Genomic DNA, 13,898 nt, shown 5'->3' with positions numbered 1-13,898 from the left:
CAGTGGTTACTGTTGGTAAGTAAGTCACAAAAACAACTGCTAATTAAGCTAACTTGTTTTTTTGTTTCTTTCAGACAAGCCAAGCCAACCAGGCGAGATCGACACAGTGAATGTGACAAACAACTTCATTACCATCCGCTGGCAAGCTCCAGAGTGTGATGGTGGAAAGGAGGTCCTGGGCTACTGGGTAGAGTACAGGAAGTCCATCGAGAGCACCTGGAAGAAGTGCAACAAGCAGAGACTGAAGGAAAAGGAGTTAACCATGCCTGGACTATCTGAGGCCACAGAGTACGAGTTCAGAGTGTTTGCTGAGAATGAGACAGGAATGAGTAGACCTCGTAGGACTGCCACGTGCATCAAGACCAAACTGAGTGGTGAGTACACTGAAATATACTGTGTGAAAATTATTTACTTGCTTGTCCAGAGTGACTTCACTGTGAGGCTTTACTAAACATAATACATGTGTTTCCTAAATATACCTCATTGTTTCGTTTGTACAGTTGAAACTAAACCAAGCCTGAGAAAGGAAATGGATGAAGTAACTGCCAAGCTTGGCCAGCCTGCTGTCATGAAGTGCCAGATTATTGGCAGACCTGTCCCTGACATCAAGTGGTATCATGCTGGCAAGGAGATTGTTGAGTCCCGCAAGTACGAGATGAGCTCTGACGGCCGCAACCACTCCCTGTCCATCATGACCGACCAGCAGGAGGATGAGGGAGAGTACACCTGCAAGGCCATCAACGATGCCGGAGAAGCCGAGACCACAGGCATCCTGGTATTAGAGGCTGCTTCGTCCTTCCATCCCGACTACCCGCTGAAGGAAACATACTACGCTGGCCTGGGAACCACTCTGCGCATCCATGCCGTCTACATCGGCCGTCCTGAGCCAAAGATCTTGTGGCTGCATGGTGCAAAGACCCTGGAGAACACAGAGGACATCAGTATTGAGACCACCGAGCACTACACACACCTGATCATCAAGAACGTGCAGCGCAGAGTCCATGGAGGCAAATACAGGATCAGACTGCACAACCACTTCGGCAGGGCTGACACTGCATTCAATGTTGAAATTTATGGTATGTTCATGTAAATTTACTGCAGTCAGTGCAACAAAGCATGGATTTTTAAAGGTGATATTATTAGATTATAATTAATATCTAATACCTCTGTTTCCAGACAAACCTGATATGCCTCAGGGTCCCATTGTGTTGGATGCCCTCCTGAAGAACTCCGTCATCATCAGCTGGAAGCCTCCCAAGGACGACGGAGGCTGCATGATCACCAACTACATTGTGGAGAAGCGTGAGGACAAGGAGGGCACCGAGTGGGAACTGGTGTCGTCATCCATCAATGGCACATCTTGCCGTGTGCCAAACCTTATAGACAGCGCTGGATACTTCTTCCGTGTGTACGCCCAGAATCGCTATGGCAACAGCGAGCCACTGGAGCTCACTTCACCTATCCTTATCAAGAGCCAACTGGGTACGTTTAATCGAATATCAATTTATGTTTAAGTACTTCATAAATTCATGTGTAACAAAGTAAGCATAGAACTCTAATACTGTAATACATCAATTTACATTTAAAGAGACACCCAGGTACACTGTGGAAAAGTACTTACATTGTTTTCTGATTTATAAATTCCTGTCCACAGAGAAACCATCACCACCTCTGTCGCCAGTTGTTTCTGGAATCACGAAGGACTCCTGTGTGGTTTCCTGGAAGCCTCCACTCAGCGATGGCGGCTCCAAGATCAAGAGCTATTGCCTTGAGAAGAAGCACAAGAAGGACAAGAAGGAATGGAGTGAATGGACTCCGGTGACCACAGACGAGATTAAACAGACGGTGTTCTCCGTCAAGCGTCTGACCGAGGGCGTTGAGTACATCTTCCGTGTGAAGTGCGAGAACCTTGGAGGACAGAGTGACTACAGTGAGGAGACCGCTCCATTCGTTCCAACCACAGCAGTCGAGATCCGTGCTCCTGCCTTCAAGGAAGAACTGAGGAACATGAGTGTCAAGTACAAGAGCAATGCTACCCTTGTGTGCAAGATCACAGGACAGCCCAAGCCTGTGATTAAATGGTTCAGAAGAGGAAAGGAGATTCACTCTGATGGAAAGAAGATCAAGATCCAGGAGTTCAAGGGAGGTTACCACCAGCTGGTCATCACCGAGGCTGATGAGGAAGACTCCACTGTGTACCAGATCAGGGCCACCAATCAAGGAGGCTCCATCTGTGCTACAGTCTCTCTGGATGTTGAAAGTAAGCTCATACTAATGTTAACATATTGAACATGTATATTCTAATAAAACATGACATCTCACTTAAACAATTTCCTTAATTTCTAGTCCCTGCCAAGATCCACCTGCCAAAGAACCTGAAGGACAAGGAAGCTATCCCTGCCCTGCGTGGAGAAGTGGTCAATATCAAGATTCCTTTCGGTGGCAAACCAGATCCTGTCATCACATGGCAGAAGGGACAAGATCTCATTGACAGCAATGGCCACTACCAGGTCATTGTCACCAGATCATTCACTTCTTTGGTGTTCCCCAATGGAGTGGAGAAGAAGGATGCTGGTTTCTACATTGTCTGTGCCAAGAACAGATTTGGCATTGACCAGCAGACAGTGGAGCTGGATGTAGCTGACGTGCCTGATCCTCCACGTGGTGTCAAAGCCAGTGACATCTCTAGAGACTCAGTCACCCTGAACTGGATGGCCCCAGCAAATGACGGTGGCAGCAGGGTCATCAGCTACATCATTGAGAAGTGCCCCACCACTGCTGAGAGGTGGCAGCGTGTTGCCCAGTCCCGTGACACCCACTACACCATTATAAACCTGTTTGGAGGAACTGGTTATCAGTTCAGAGTCATCGCTGAGAACAAGTTTGGACAGAGTGCTCCATCTGAGACCAGCGGACCTGTCATGACCAAGGAGGACAAATCGAGAATTCTGCTCTATGATAGGGAGGTTGACGATACTGGACATGTCCCCAGGGGCAAGGCTCAACACTCCGATGCTAAGAATCTGCACAACAAATATGCCATTGCAGAGGAATTGAGCAGAGGTCAGTTTGGCATTGTCCACCGCTGTGTTGACATCAGCTCTGAGAAGACCTACATGGCTAAATTTGTCAAAGTAAGAGGCGCAGATCAAACAATAGTCAAGAAGGAAATTGCAACACTGAATCTGGCCAAACACACTAACTACCTCCTTCTTCATGAGTCTTTTGACAGTCCTGAGGAGCTGGTGATGATCTATGACTTCATCTCTGGTGTTGACATCTTTGAGCGCCTCAACACAGCTGAGTTTGAGCTTAATGAGCGTGAGATTGTCAACTACATCAGGCAGATCTGCTCAGCTCTCGAGTTCCTGCACGCTCAGAGCTATGGACACTTTGATATCAGACCTGAGAACATTGTGTACACAACTAGAACCAGCTCTAATGTGAAAATTATTGAGTTGGGCCAGTCCAGGCACCTGACTCCTGGAGACCAAATCAAGATTCAGTATACCACTGCAGAGTACGCCGCCCCTGAGATCCACCAGTGTGACATGGTTAGCTCTGTGACTGACATGTGGTCTGTTGGTGTCCTTGCCTATGTGCTTCTCAGTGGCCTTAATCCATTCACAGCAGAAACCAACCAACAGATGATTGACAATATCTCCAATGCGGCCTACAGCTATGATGATGAGTCCTTCAAGCAAGTCAGTGTCGAGTCATTAGACTTCACAGACCGCCTAATGACAAAGGAACGTAAGCACCGTATGACTGCTGCTGAGGCTCTGGCACATCCTTGGTTGACAAAGCCTACAGAAGAGATTAGCACCAGAGCGATCCCAACCGGCAGGCACAAGAGATATTACCAGACAATGGTGAGGAAAGAGTGGAACACTGTCGTCTCTGCAGCCCGTGTGGCCAGCGGCGGCTCCATCAGGTCCCAGCGTGGTGTGTTTGTCGCCAAGGTGAAGATTGCTCCATTTGAAAACGGCCCTGTTGGAGGCCAGATTGGCCACGCAGTGGTGAATGAGGGAGACAGTGTGAAATTCATCTGCAACATTGAAAACTATGATAGTACTACTGAAGTGACATGGTACTGTGGCGTCAGGCAACTTGAAGCTGGTGATAAATATGAAATTGAATATGAGGATGGCCTGGCTGTTATCACCATCAACAGGGTCACAAGAGCAGATGATGGCACTTACAGATGCAAGGTTGTGAATGAGTATGGTGAGGACAGTGCCTACGCAGAGCTGTTTATCAACAGTGTTAGATCTTATCGCGACTTCTTCACCACCCGTGTGGTCAAGAAAACAAAGCGCAGAGTTGACACTGCCAGAATGCTTCAGAAGCCACCAGAGTTCACCCTTCCTCTGGTGAACCATACAGCCTATATTGGTGAGGATGTGCGCTTTGGTGTCACCATCACTGTTCACCCTGAGCCTCGTGTCATCTGGCACAAATCTGGACAGAAGCTCATTCCTGGACATGATGACAGGAAATACACCTTCATCAGCGACAAGGGCCTGTACCAGCTGATTATCCACAACCTTGAGGATAAGGATGATGCTGAGTACAGCGTTGTGGCCCGTAACAGGTATGGTGATGATAGTTGCAAGGCTCGTCTTACTGTTGTTCCTCGACCTAAACCAGCAGACCTCACCCTGAGGCCCATGTTTAAACGCCTGCTTGCAAATGTCGAGTGCAGGGAGGGCCAGAATGTGCGCTTTGAGATTAGAGTATCCGGCCATCCCACACTGAAGTGGGAGAAGGATGGCATGCCTTTGGCCTTTGGACCATCTATTGAGCTTGTCCATGAGGGTCTGGATTACTTCATCCTTCATGTGAGAGACACTCTCCCCGAGGACTCTGGCATTTACAGAGTTACTGCAACCAACTCTGCTGGATCTGCCAGTTGCCAGGCCATGCTCAAAGTAGAACGTGTCACTCATGTAAAGAAGGAATATGAGCCCAGTGACAAGGAGAAAGAAAAGATAGCTAGGAAGGATGAATTAGACAAAAAGGTGAGGCTGTCTCAAATTTTGTCTGGCACTGTTGTTACACCTCTGCCACCTGCAGCAGTACAAGCTGTGAGGGAGGCAGCCACCATGTTCAAACCTGCTGTGACAACCAAGAAGGGTGAGAAGACTGAGGCTGAGATACAGAAAGAACAAGAGGAGAGAAAGAAGCGGGCAGATGAGAAGAGGCTGCGTATGCCCTATGTCGTTCCCACTCCTCGTGTCATTAATCCAGCTGTTCTTGAGGAAGACATGGAAATAAAACACTTCAAGCCACTCTCTGACATGAAATGGTACAAGAAGCTGCGGGATCAATATGAGTTCCCTGAGCCTATGGAGAAAATCAAGCAGAAGAGGATGAAGCGCATTCGCCTCTCCAGGTGGGAGCAGTTCTATGAGGTGCCTATTAGGATCAAGGACCAGTATAAGCCTAAGTGGCGCATCTCATCCATGACTCAAGATGACTTGGAGACTGTGAGGCCTGCAAGACACCGCACTCCTTCCCCTGAAATGGAGGCCTATCACAGGATCAGGAGGAGGTCCCTGGGCGACCTGTCAGATGAGGAGCTGCTGCTGCCTGTGGGTGAATACCTTACAATGAAGAGAACTGAGGAGGAAAGGCTTCGTCTGGAGGAAGAGCTGGAGCTTGGCTACTCAGCTTCTCCACCTAGCCTCAGCCCAGTTCGCTTCGAGCTGTCTGCCCTGCGTCCCTCGTCTCCTAGAAGAGTCTACAGTGATGACGAAGAGGGAGAACACATCCATAGATATGACTCCTACAGAATTCCATCTAAATATGAGGCTGGCCCAAGCTTTGTTGACCTCCGCCAGCGTCACGACAAAGCCACATACAAAGCGCCAAGACAGAAGCAGAGAGTGTATGAAGAGAGAGAAGATCAGGAGCTGCTGCGCCCACACAAAACTGCTCAGAGAATCTCCTCTTACAAGAGTGAACTGAAACGCATGGAGTTTGAGGAGAAAACTCGAACCTTGAAAAAGGAAACAACTGTCACTGTTGCAACCGTCTCTGAGGGCATTGAATCTGAGCACCTGACAGGTTTTACCTCAGAGTATATTCCTAAACCAATCAAGAAGCTCCCAATGCCTGAACCCGAGAGGAGATCTCCTACCCCAGGAAAGGCTGTCAAGACAGAAGTGACCCTTCCAAAAGTTGACTTTGCGTCCAGATATGAGGAGAGAAAGCAGGCTCTGAGAACAGAGAGAAGATCAGTGGAGAGGAAGGTTGAGGTGGTGACACAGGCTCCCTTCAGCCTTGACCACGCCCCACGTATTACCATCAGGATGCGATCTCATCGCGTACCCTATGGCTCCAGCACAAGATTCACCCTGAATGTCCAGGCCAAACCAGAGCCTGAGGTCACGTGGTTCCACAATGGAAAAGAGATCCACCAGAGTAACAAATACCACATGACTAACATCAGTGGGGTTCTGACTCTCCAGATCATCAACTGTGTGACTGAAGATGCCGGCACTTACCGTGTGGTCTGCAGGAACGACAAAGGAGAAACTTCTGACTATGCCACATTGGATGTAGCAGGAGCAGAATATGCTGCCTTCTCTTCACTCCGCAAAGATGAGGAGCCTCCATCCTCCCATCTGCCAGAGATGACCAGAACAGAGGTATATCACGTCTCATCTTCTAAAACAACAGGGAAGGAAACTGTGACTAAAACTGTGAAAGAGTCCACTACTGTTGTTGAGAAGCCAAGGGAGAAGCCTAGTGTTCCTGCCAAGATCCTGACCAAGCCACAGTCCCTGACTGTAGAGGAGGGAAACCTTGCCAGGTTTGACTGTGAAGTGGATGGTGACCCAGCACCTTCTATCACCTGGCTGCATGAAGGAGCAATTGTTAGTTCGTCTTCCCGTCACCATGTTGTCTCTACTCAGTACAACTCCCACTTTGAGATCTCTGCTGTTGAGATGTCGGATGAAGGCAGCTACACTGTGCTGGTGGAAAATGCTGGAGGTAAACAAGAGGCCTATTTCACTCTGACCATCCGTAAGTCTGAGTCCAAGGAGAAAGTAGTTGCCCCTCCCAGAGTCACCTCTCCAGAGGCCAAGTCCCCTCTTGCCAAGTCCCCTGAACCAGTCAAATCTCCTCAGAGAGTCAAGTCCCCTGAGCCAATCAAGTCACCTCAGAGAGTCAAGTCTCCGGTCTCACCAAAATCCCCAACACCAAAATCCCCAACACCAAAGTCCCCTACTCCCAAATCCCCAACTCCATCTGAGAAGGAACGAGTGACTTCTCCAATCAAGTCACCAAAAAGAGTGATGTCACCAACTCTTGAAAAGAAGCCGTCTTTCTCTGTTGGGCTGAGCGACGTCACTGCAGTCTCTGACTCTATTGTCAAACTCTCAGTGAAGTTGACAGGAGAGCCCAAACCTGCAATCTCATGGATGAAGGATGAAAAGGTAACATATTTTAATACTTAAACTATTCTACTTTTCATTTCAATTATTTACAGACAAAGGAATGGAAAAAGTGACATATTTGCGTTGGTTAGTAACTGAATCATATTTTCCTGATTGACAGGCTCTGTCTCAGGGTGGGAAGTATGAAATCTTTGAGGAGTATGGCTCAGCTTATCTTGAGATCTATGAATTGGAGGTCTCTGATAGCGGGGTGTACAAGTGCACTGCTACCAACAGTGCTGGAGCAGTGTCAACAACCTGCACAGTCACTGTACGAGGTAAGAGAACACCTACTGGTGAAAACAATAATTGTCCTTTATTACTGCAGCTAAAAACATTCAGACTGTTTCCTACCATAAACTCTTAAATTTATTTTTTGTTTTAGGCTCAAAAAGCTCCAAAACAAAAGCTGAAATCTCTGAGGGAGTCATGAAAAAGGAAATGGTTCATGAGGAGGTCCTGTCCTCTGTAAAGGAGGTCAAGTCCTCCCACAGCCAGATGTCCATTACAGAGGGCCAGTCTCTGACTCTGAGGGCCAACATCCCCGGGGCCTCTGGCATCAGGTGGATCCTGAATGGGGTGGAACTGGTCAACTCAGAGCAATACAAATACGGAGTGTCTGGAAATGACCAGACCCTAACCATCAGGTCGGTCAGCCAGAGCGAGCAGGGGATCATCACATGTCAGGCTCAAACAGAGCGAGGCCTGGTCCGGTGTCAGTTTGAAACCGCGGTCATGGCCAAGCGCTCAGATGCACCCCACTTCCTGGTGCAGCCCAGGTCCCAGAATGTGAACGAGGGACAAAATGTTGAATTCACATGTGAAATTGCAGGAGAGCCTTCCCCTGAAGTGGAGTGGTTGAAAGACAACATGATTGTAAGTAGTTTTCTCTGGAAGGTTATTTTCTTCATAATAAAGACAAAATATTCGTTGCAGTGGTCTTCAGACTATTTTTAAGGTATTAATTAATCAATAGAAACCTGTGCAGCTAACATACACAACACTCTCTCTCTTCTCTTTGCAGATATCTGTCACATCAAACATTAGACTGAGCCGTTCTAAGAATGTGTTCACTCTGGAGATATGTGAAGCCACAGTTGCAGACAGTGGGAAATACACAATAAAAGCCAAAAATCAGTTTGGACAGTGCTCTGCAACAACGTTCCTCAACGTCCTCAGTAAGTTTGCACTGCATTTCAACTAAACACAATTAAACACACTGTGTCTCAGTGTATTTAATTGGCTTGGATACTAAAATTTGTGATGAAAAATGAGACTTAGATTGCACCAAAGCAAACATCAAACAATTTCAATATTTAAACCCTGAAATGGAAATACAAAAAAGGCATTTGAGCACCCCAGCTTACACTGTGTATGCATACACTATACTGTACTGCTCATTGTGATATGAACCATGTGCTTGTCATTTGCATTCTCGCAGCTCTTGCTGAAGAACCAACAAAAATGATTATTGTGGAACAAAGAGCTTCTACTGCCGCTGCTGCCAGCATGCAGAAAAGTTTATCGGCCTCATCAGTTCGTATGGAAGCAGCTTCCATGCAGGCTGGCAGTTACAGCAGCAGCTCCCGCTCTGCTGCTGCCGAGTATGCATTTGAGAGCACGTCTGCGACTAGCATGTCTGCCATGATGGCTGAGTCAATGGTTTCCATGAGCTCCAGCAGCCAAATGATGGAAATGTCTGCTTACTCGCATGTCGAGGCCTCCTCCTCGCTGAGGGCTCTCACCACAGGGGTTAAAAGAGGTGAGATGCATTTTACAAGTTGCCTAAATCTTTCGGTAACTTGCACTTAAATTCAGAATAACAGGAGGTGGGCCTTGAATGATCTGAGCATCTTTGTGAGTAAAGACGGGATGTAAAGACGAATGTGATGTGAGATGAAGTCCTGCTTGTTTAAAGACGAGACTCAGTTTGTTCCTCTCACGTAATCATCAGCTGACATTTGAGACTTTTGTATTGATGATTACATTCCAGTTACAAAAAATAAGCCACTATTTTTATCAAAAATAAACAGACGTGAAAGGTGGAAAAGTAAAACACATTGCTGGTTTTCAGAAACCCTGAAAGCCTCTTCTTTACTGCCAGTGTGAAAAATAATCAGTCAATTCCACAGTAAAGCAGCTCTTTTCACAAGCTGGGACTCGAAGGGTGCTCTAATTTTGGACTGAAATAAATGTATTTAAATGAAAGTGAATTGATTTGCTCTCCTCGAGGCAGAGGAAATCTGTTTGGAACTTCCATGGAGAGTTAAACTTTGGTCAACTTTGCAAATTTGCCCAGTCGACCAATTGCAAGCCGTCTTGCCAGTGCTGAAATTTGAGGGAATGGAGACCTGGAGAGTCTAAAATGAAAGAAGCTATCATATTAGCAGTGTAGCACCATAGAAGTTGTAGTAGCCCCAATAAACCGTGTTAACGCATTGTTCATTTAGCAACCAGTCTAGCTAATTAATTTAAAATATAAGGCAAAAGGTGTTGCTGTCCACTCACTTTATTTCTGTTTCTTTTTGTTTTCTTACATGTGTAACTATGTCTATATACCTCCTTGAGGGGTGCATAACATTAATGTAGATAAATGACAGATAACTTTATGTTTGGGTAGAAGATGAGCAAGTAGATAAGTTCTTATTCCAGCTGCCATATTTGTCTGGTTGGGGTAAATAGAGTAAAAAAGGTTAAAAATCTACTTCCTTGTACACCATACAAAGCATTTTTCTTATCAAGAATCTATAGGGATATTAAAAAAATGTCCAAACCACATTGATTGATTTCACACCATCCGCCTGGGTTTTGACTTAAAAAATTGTGGCTTATTTCTGTAACTATTATGTAATCATATATCAGAGTCATGCATTTTTTAACAAATGTAAAACCTTCATCACTGACCTTGTTCCTCTCTTCCTTAACAGGCGCTCCACCAAAGATTGAAGCTCTTCCGCAGAACGTCAGCGTTGAGCCGGGGAAGTCCCTGACTGTGGCGGGGGTGTTCTCCGGAGACCCCGCACCCTCTGTTCAGTGGGTCCGCTCGGGTCGGACCCTCCCCAGCGGGGACAAGCGGTACCACGTGGAGAACACCGCCGACCTCTCCACTCTCATGATCTCTGCGGTGAACGAGGGCGACGCCGGAGCGTATACCCTCCAACTGTCCAACGAGCTCGGCTCCGACTCCGCAACTGTCAACGTTCACATTCGGTCCATGTAAAAAAAAAAAGTAAAAAAAGTTAATTTATATCCCCCGTGTCCCTCATCCAGAACCTTTTGATTTAGTAAATTAGCAACAATAATACTTGATAAAGATCTGGATTTCTGTTCTTGTAAATATGAACTATTTTTGTACCAAACTTGACATTAATTTATGCCAAACTAGACTAAAGTCTAAAGTTGTTATAAAATGTGCCATATTGGACAATTATGACTTAGGATTTTTGAACCACTTTTCTGTGACATGTACATAATGTATATAGCCGAATTTAACGGTTATGGGAAATGTATGCATTGTTATTTATGACAATAATATTACCTGAAACAAAAGAACAAAAGTTTTAACAGGAGAAAGTTTCACCAGGAACGAATACCCTGTCAAACCGAGAAACTAAACTCTGTGCCTCAACGATAAGTTGAAGTCTTAAGATTGCCTCAACAGGTAGAGAGGCTCCCTGTTGACGTTATGAACCACAAACAAAAAGACAAAGTTATTGTTTTGGACACGCGTCTGTGCGTGAGATATTACAGTTTCCTATGAGTTGTACCATGAGCGTAAGACCCTGAGTGCTGTTTGCATTACCCTCATGTAAGCAGCATGAACCGGCCTTGTGCTCAGACTGACTGTGTCATACCACCATGATTTGATGACCAGCTCAGAGTGCGAGCGGCCTGCACTCTCAGCGTTTAGATCATTTTAATAAAGAGCGCTGTTTCTGGCACAGGACGGCTGGACTGGCTTCTTAAAATGTAACATCTCCTGGCCATAAATGAACAGAAAGTCAAAGTCAGCTCTGCTGTGCAGAAGCAGCGCCGTCTCTTGGAGGATAGTTAGCTAATGTGTTTGTGTGTTGGAGTGCGAGTGTTTGTAGCTTTTAGTTATTTCACCTTGTCAGTAGTCGGGGTCTTCTTCATTCACCACAGTGACTCCATCTCCTGTGAGTGAAAAGAAAAGCAGACATGTTTTACCCTGCACTTTGATTTAATTGATCTGTCGATGTAGAACTATATTTCATCCTCCTTGAGTTTTATGCATTACTGATTTAATAAAGCATGATTTCAGCACTACACACGTTCTCTCCTGTTTATTGTGTCTTTGGTGTGTTTTCATGGAGTCTTGTATGGATGGTCTCTAAGTACTTTTAATCAACCACAATACCGAAGTGCACAACGACAAACGTAAACAAACAACATGGCTGACCGCGACAAAATGGTGTTTCTTTGGCAGGTGAGCACACAGCTGAACCCTCAGCAGAGCAGCCGCCTCGCATGTATAAACGAAACAGAGGAGGAAACGACGACGCACGAGTAGACGCCATTATACACATTATTTTACGGCACTTTTATACTCAGAAGCGTATCTTCATTCACCTGCCGAATACAATACTGTAGTCTACAGATGCATCCTACCCCCCTCCCGTCGACTGAAATGTAGCCTAATGTGAGCTTCCATGGTGCAGCTGCTTCATGACGTCGGGGTGGATGGATTTGCCCCGAGTTCACAAGCAGGAACTTACTGAGTAGTGAGTGATTTCAGCTGACGACTGATCTTTCCAAATTGTTGTATTTGCTATTCGCAATGGTTGTAATTGAATTATTTTCTTGTCTCAGCTTCCAAATTGCTTGCTTTTCTCCCATAGACAGTTCTCTGGTCGCCATATTGGTTTATTCTTCCTGACTACAAAACCAAGGCTAAAAACCAAGACGACATTCACAGCTTTTTTATGTTTGAACAATCAGTGCAGCAGGAAACACCTGTCACATGGTCAGTCACATGTTGCCATACCTTTTTTCACCTGAAAATGGGGATGGCTAAAAAAATACAGTATATGCATGTAAATACCAGGAAATGTATCAGTAGAACATTAAAATCTGAACTTTCTGAAGTTCTAGTTTATTAAACACTGTCAGAAATCAGAACAAAACACATAGCAGATGTAACTGGATTCACTGAATCTCCAAATATTTTGCATCAAATATTGAATTTCAGATCTTTAAAAAATGTTTTACCTCTTCAGGTGTGTGTTGGTTTTATTTATTTATTATTTATTTAACAGATACTTTAGACACAAAACATAAAACCAACTTATAAAATATGATTTGTTGTTAAAGATTAAACCACCCAGCAAAATATAAAGTAGTTAAAACTGGCTCCATTATGAATGGCTACAATGGTAAATTTCTGCTTACCCAGGATCAATAATATGTAATAACACAACAATCACAGGACCAATTTGATATGAGTACTTTCACTTTAAATACTTTAAGTACATTCTGCTGATAATACTTGAGTAATGTGCCATTTTAATTATTTTAGACCTTAGTGCAGCTTTTGACTTGGCTGATCATTGTATTTTATTAAACCGTCTTAAGGACCAGGTTGGCATAAGTGGTCTGCCTCCTACTTAACCGACAGGACTTCCTCTGGTCTGGCAGCCTCTCCTCCTCTACGGAGTACCTCAAGGTTCCATTTTAGGGCCCGGTTTATTTGCTCTGTAAACTGCTCCCTTTAGGCTCCATCTTCCTCAAGCACAATGCCTCCTTTCACTGCTACGCCGATGACACGCAAATATATCTTCCATTGAATCCGGGGGACTCCAACTCCATCACATCCATCCTTAACTGCCTCCAGGATGTGAAATGCTGGATGGCAAAAAAACTTCAGTTAAACGATAAGACATAACATGCAGCTGGTGCAGAAAGCCGCAGCAAGACTTCTAACTGGTAGGTAAAGAGACAGCATTACACCGGTACTAGCATCCCTGCAGCTGTCAAATACAGGATTGATTTAAAGGTTCTTTTATATGCTTTTAAAGCCACACATGGGCTGGCACCCCTGTACTTTTCAGATCTCTTAGATCTTCACAACAACTGTTTTTAACCGTTTCACGATCGAGGCTAGTGAGGAAGGGCGATCGTGCCTTTGCGATGGCAGCTCCAAAGCTTTGGAAAAGCCTTCCGCTCGCGATCAAATGTTCAGCCTCAACTGACACTTTTAAGACAAATCTCACCTACATGTTTTCAACGGCCTTTGGAGCGGTTTAGGTATTTTATAATACTTTAGTTTTTATAAATTCATCAAGTTTTATTTTGTTTCTGTTTGACATTTGTGTACATACCCCCCCCCCATCGCTCTCTCCCCGAGTCTGGTTCTGCTCGAGGTTTCTGCCTCTTAAGGAAGTTTTTCCTTGCCGCTGTGGCCAAGTGCTCGCTGATGGTGGGATTTGTTGGGTC

At 45.3% G+C, this 13,898-nt stretch overlaps 1 protein-coding gene across 1 annotated transcript in view; it reads left to right on the top strand.

Annotated features, from left to right (window-relative positions):
- The window catches only part of LOC122885285 (titin-like), a 208,217-nt gene extending 196,485 nt beyond the window's left edge, over positions 1-11,732 (top strand). The window contains exons 249-258 of the mRNA XM_044216151.1: positions 75-374; positions 501-1,076; positions 1,177-1,482; positions 1,655-2,260; positions 2,347-7,445; positions 7,567-7,723; positions 7,831-8,321; positions 8,470-8,623; positions 8,887-9,207; positions 10,373-11,732. Coding sequence (XP_044072086.1) covers positions 75-374; positions 501-1,076; positions 1,177-1,482; positions 1,655-2,260; positions 2,347-7,445; positions 7,567-7,723; positions 7,831-8,321; positions 8,470-8,623; positions 8,887-9,207; positions 10,373-10,665 — 8,303 coding nt within the window. The 3' untranslated portion in view covers positions 10,666-11,732. The remainder of the gene's footprint in view (positions 1-74; positions 375-500; positions 1,077-1,176; positions 1,483-1,654; positions 2,261-2,346; positions 7,446-7,566; positions 7,724-7,830; positions 8,322-8,469; positions 8,624-8,886; positions 9,208-10,372) is intronic.
- Positions 11,733-13,898: the final 2,166 nt, after the last annotated feature.

This window comes from Siniperca chuatsi, linkage group LG12, assembly GCF_020085105.1.
Source record: "Siniperca chuatsi isolate FFG_IHB_CAS linkage group LG12, ASM2008510v1, whole genome shotgun sequence".
NCBI lineage: Eukaryota > Metazoa > Chordata > Actinopteri > Centrarchiformes > Sinipercidae > Siniperca > Siniperca chuatsi.
The sequence above is the reverse complement of the archived record's forward strand: the minus strand, read 5'-3'. Positions and strand labels throughout refer to the sequence as shown.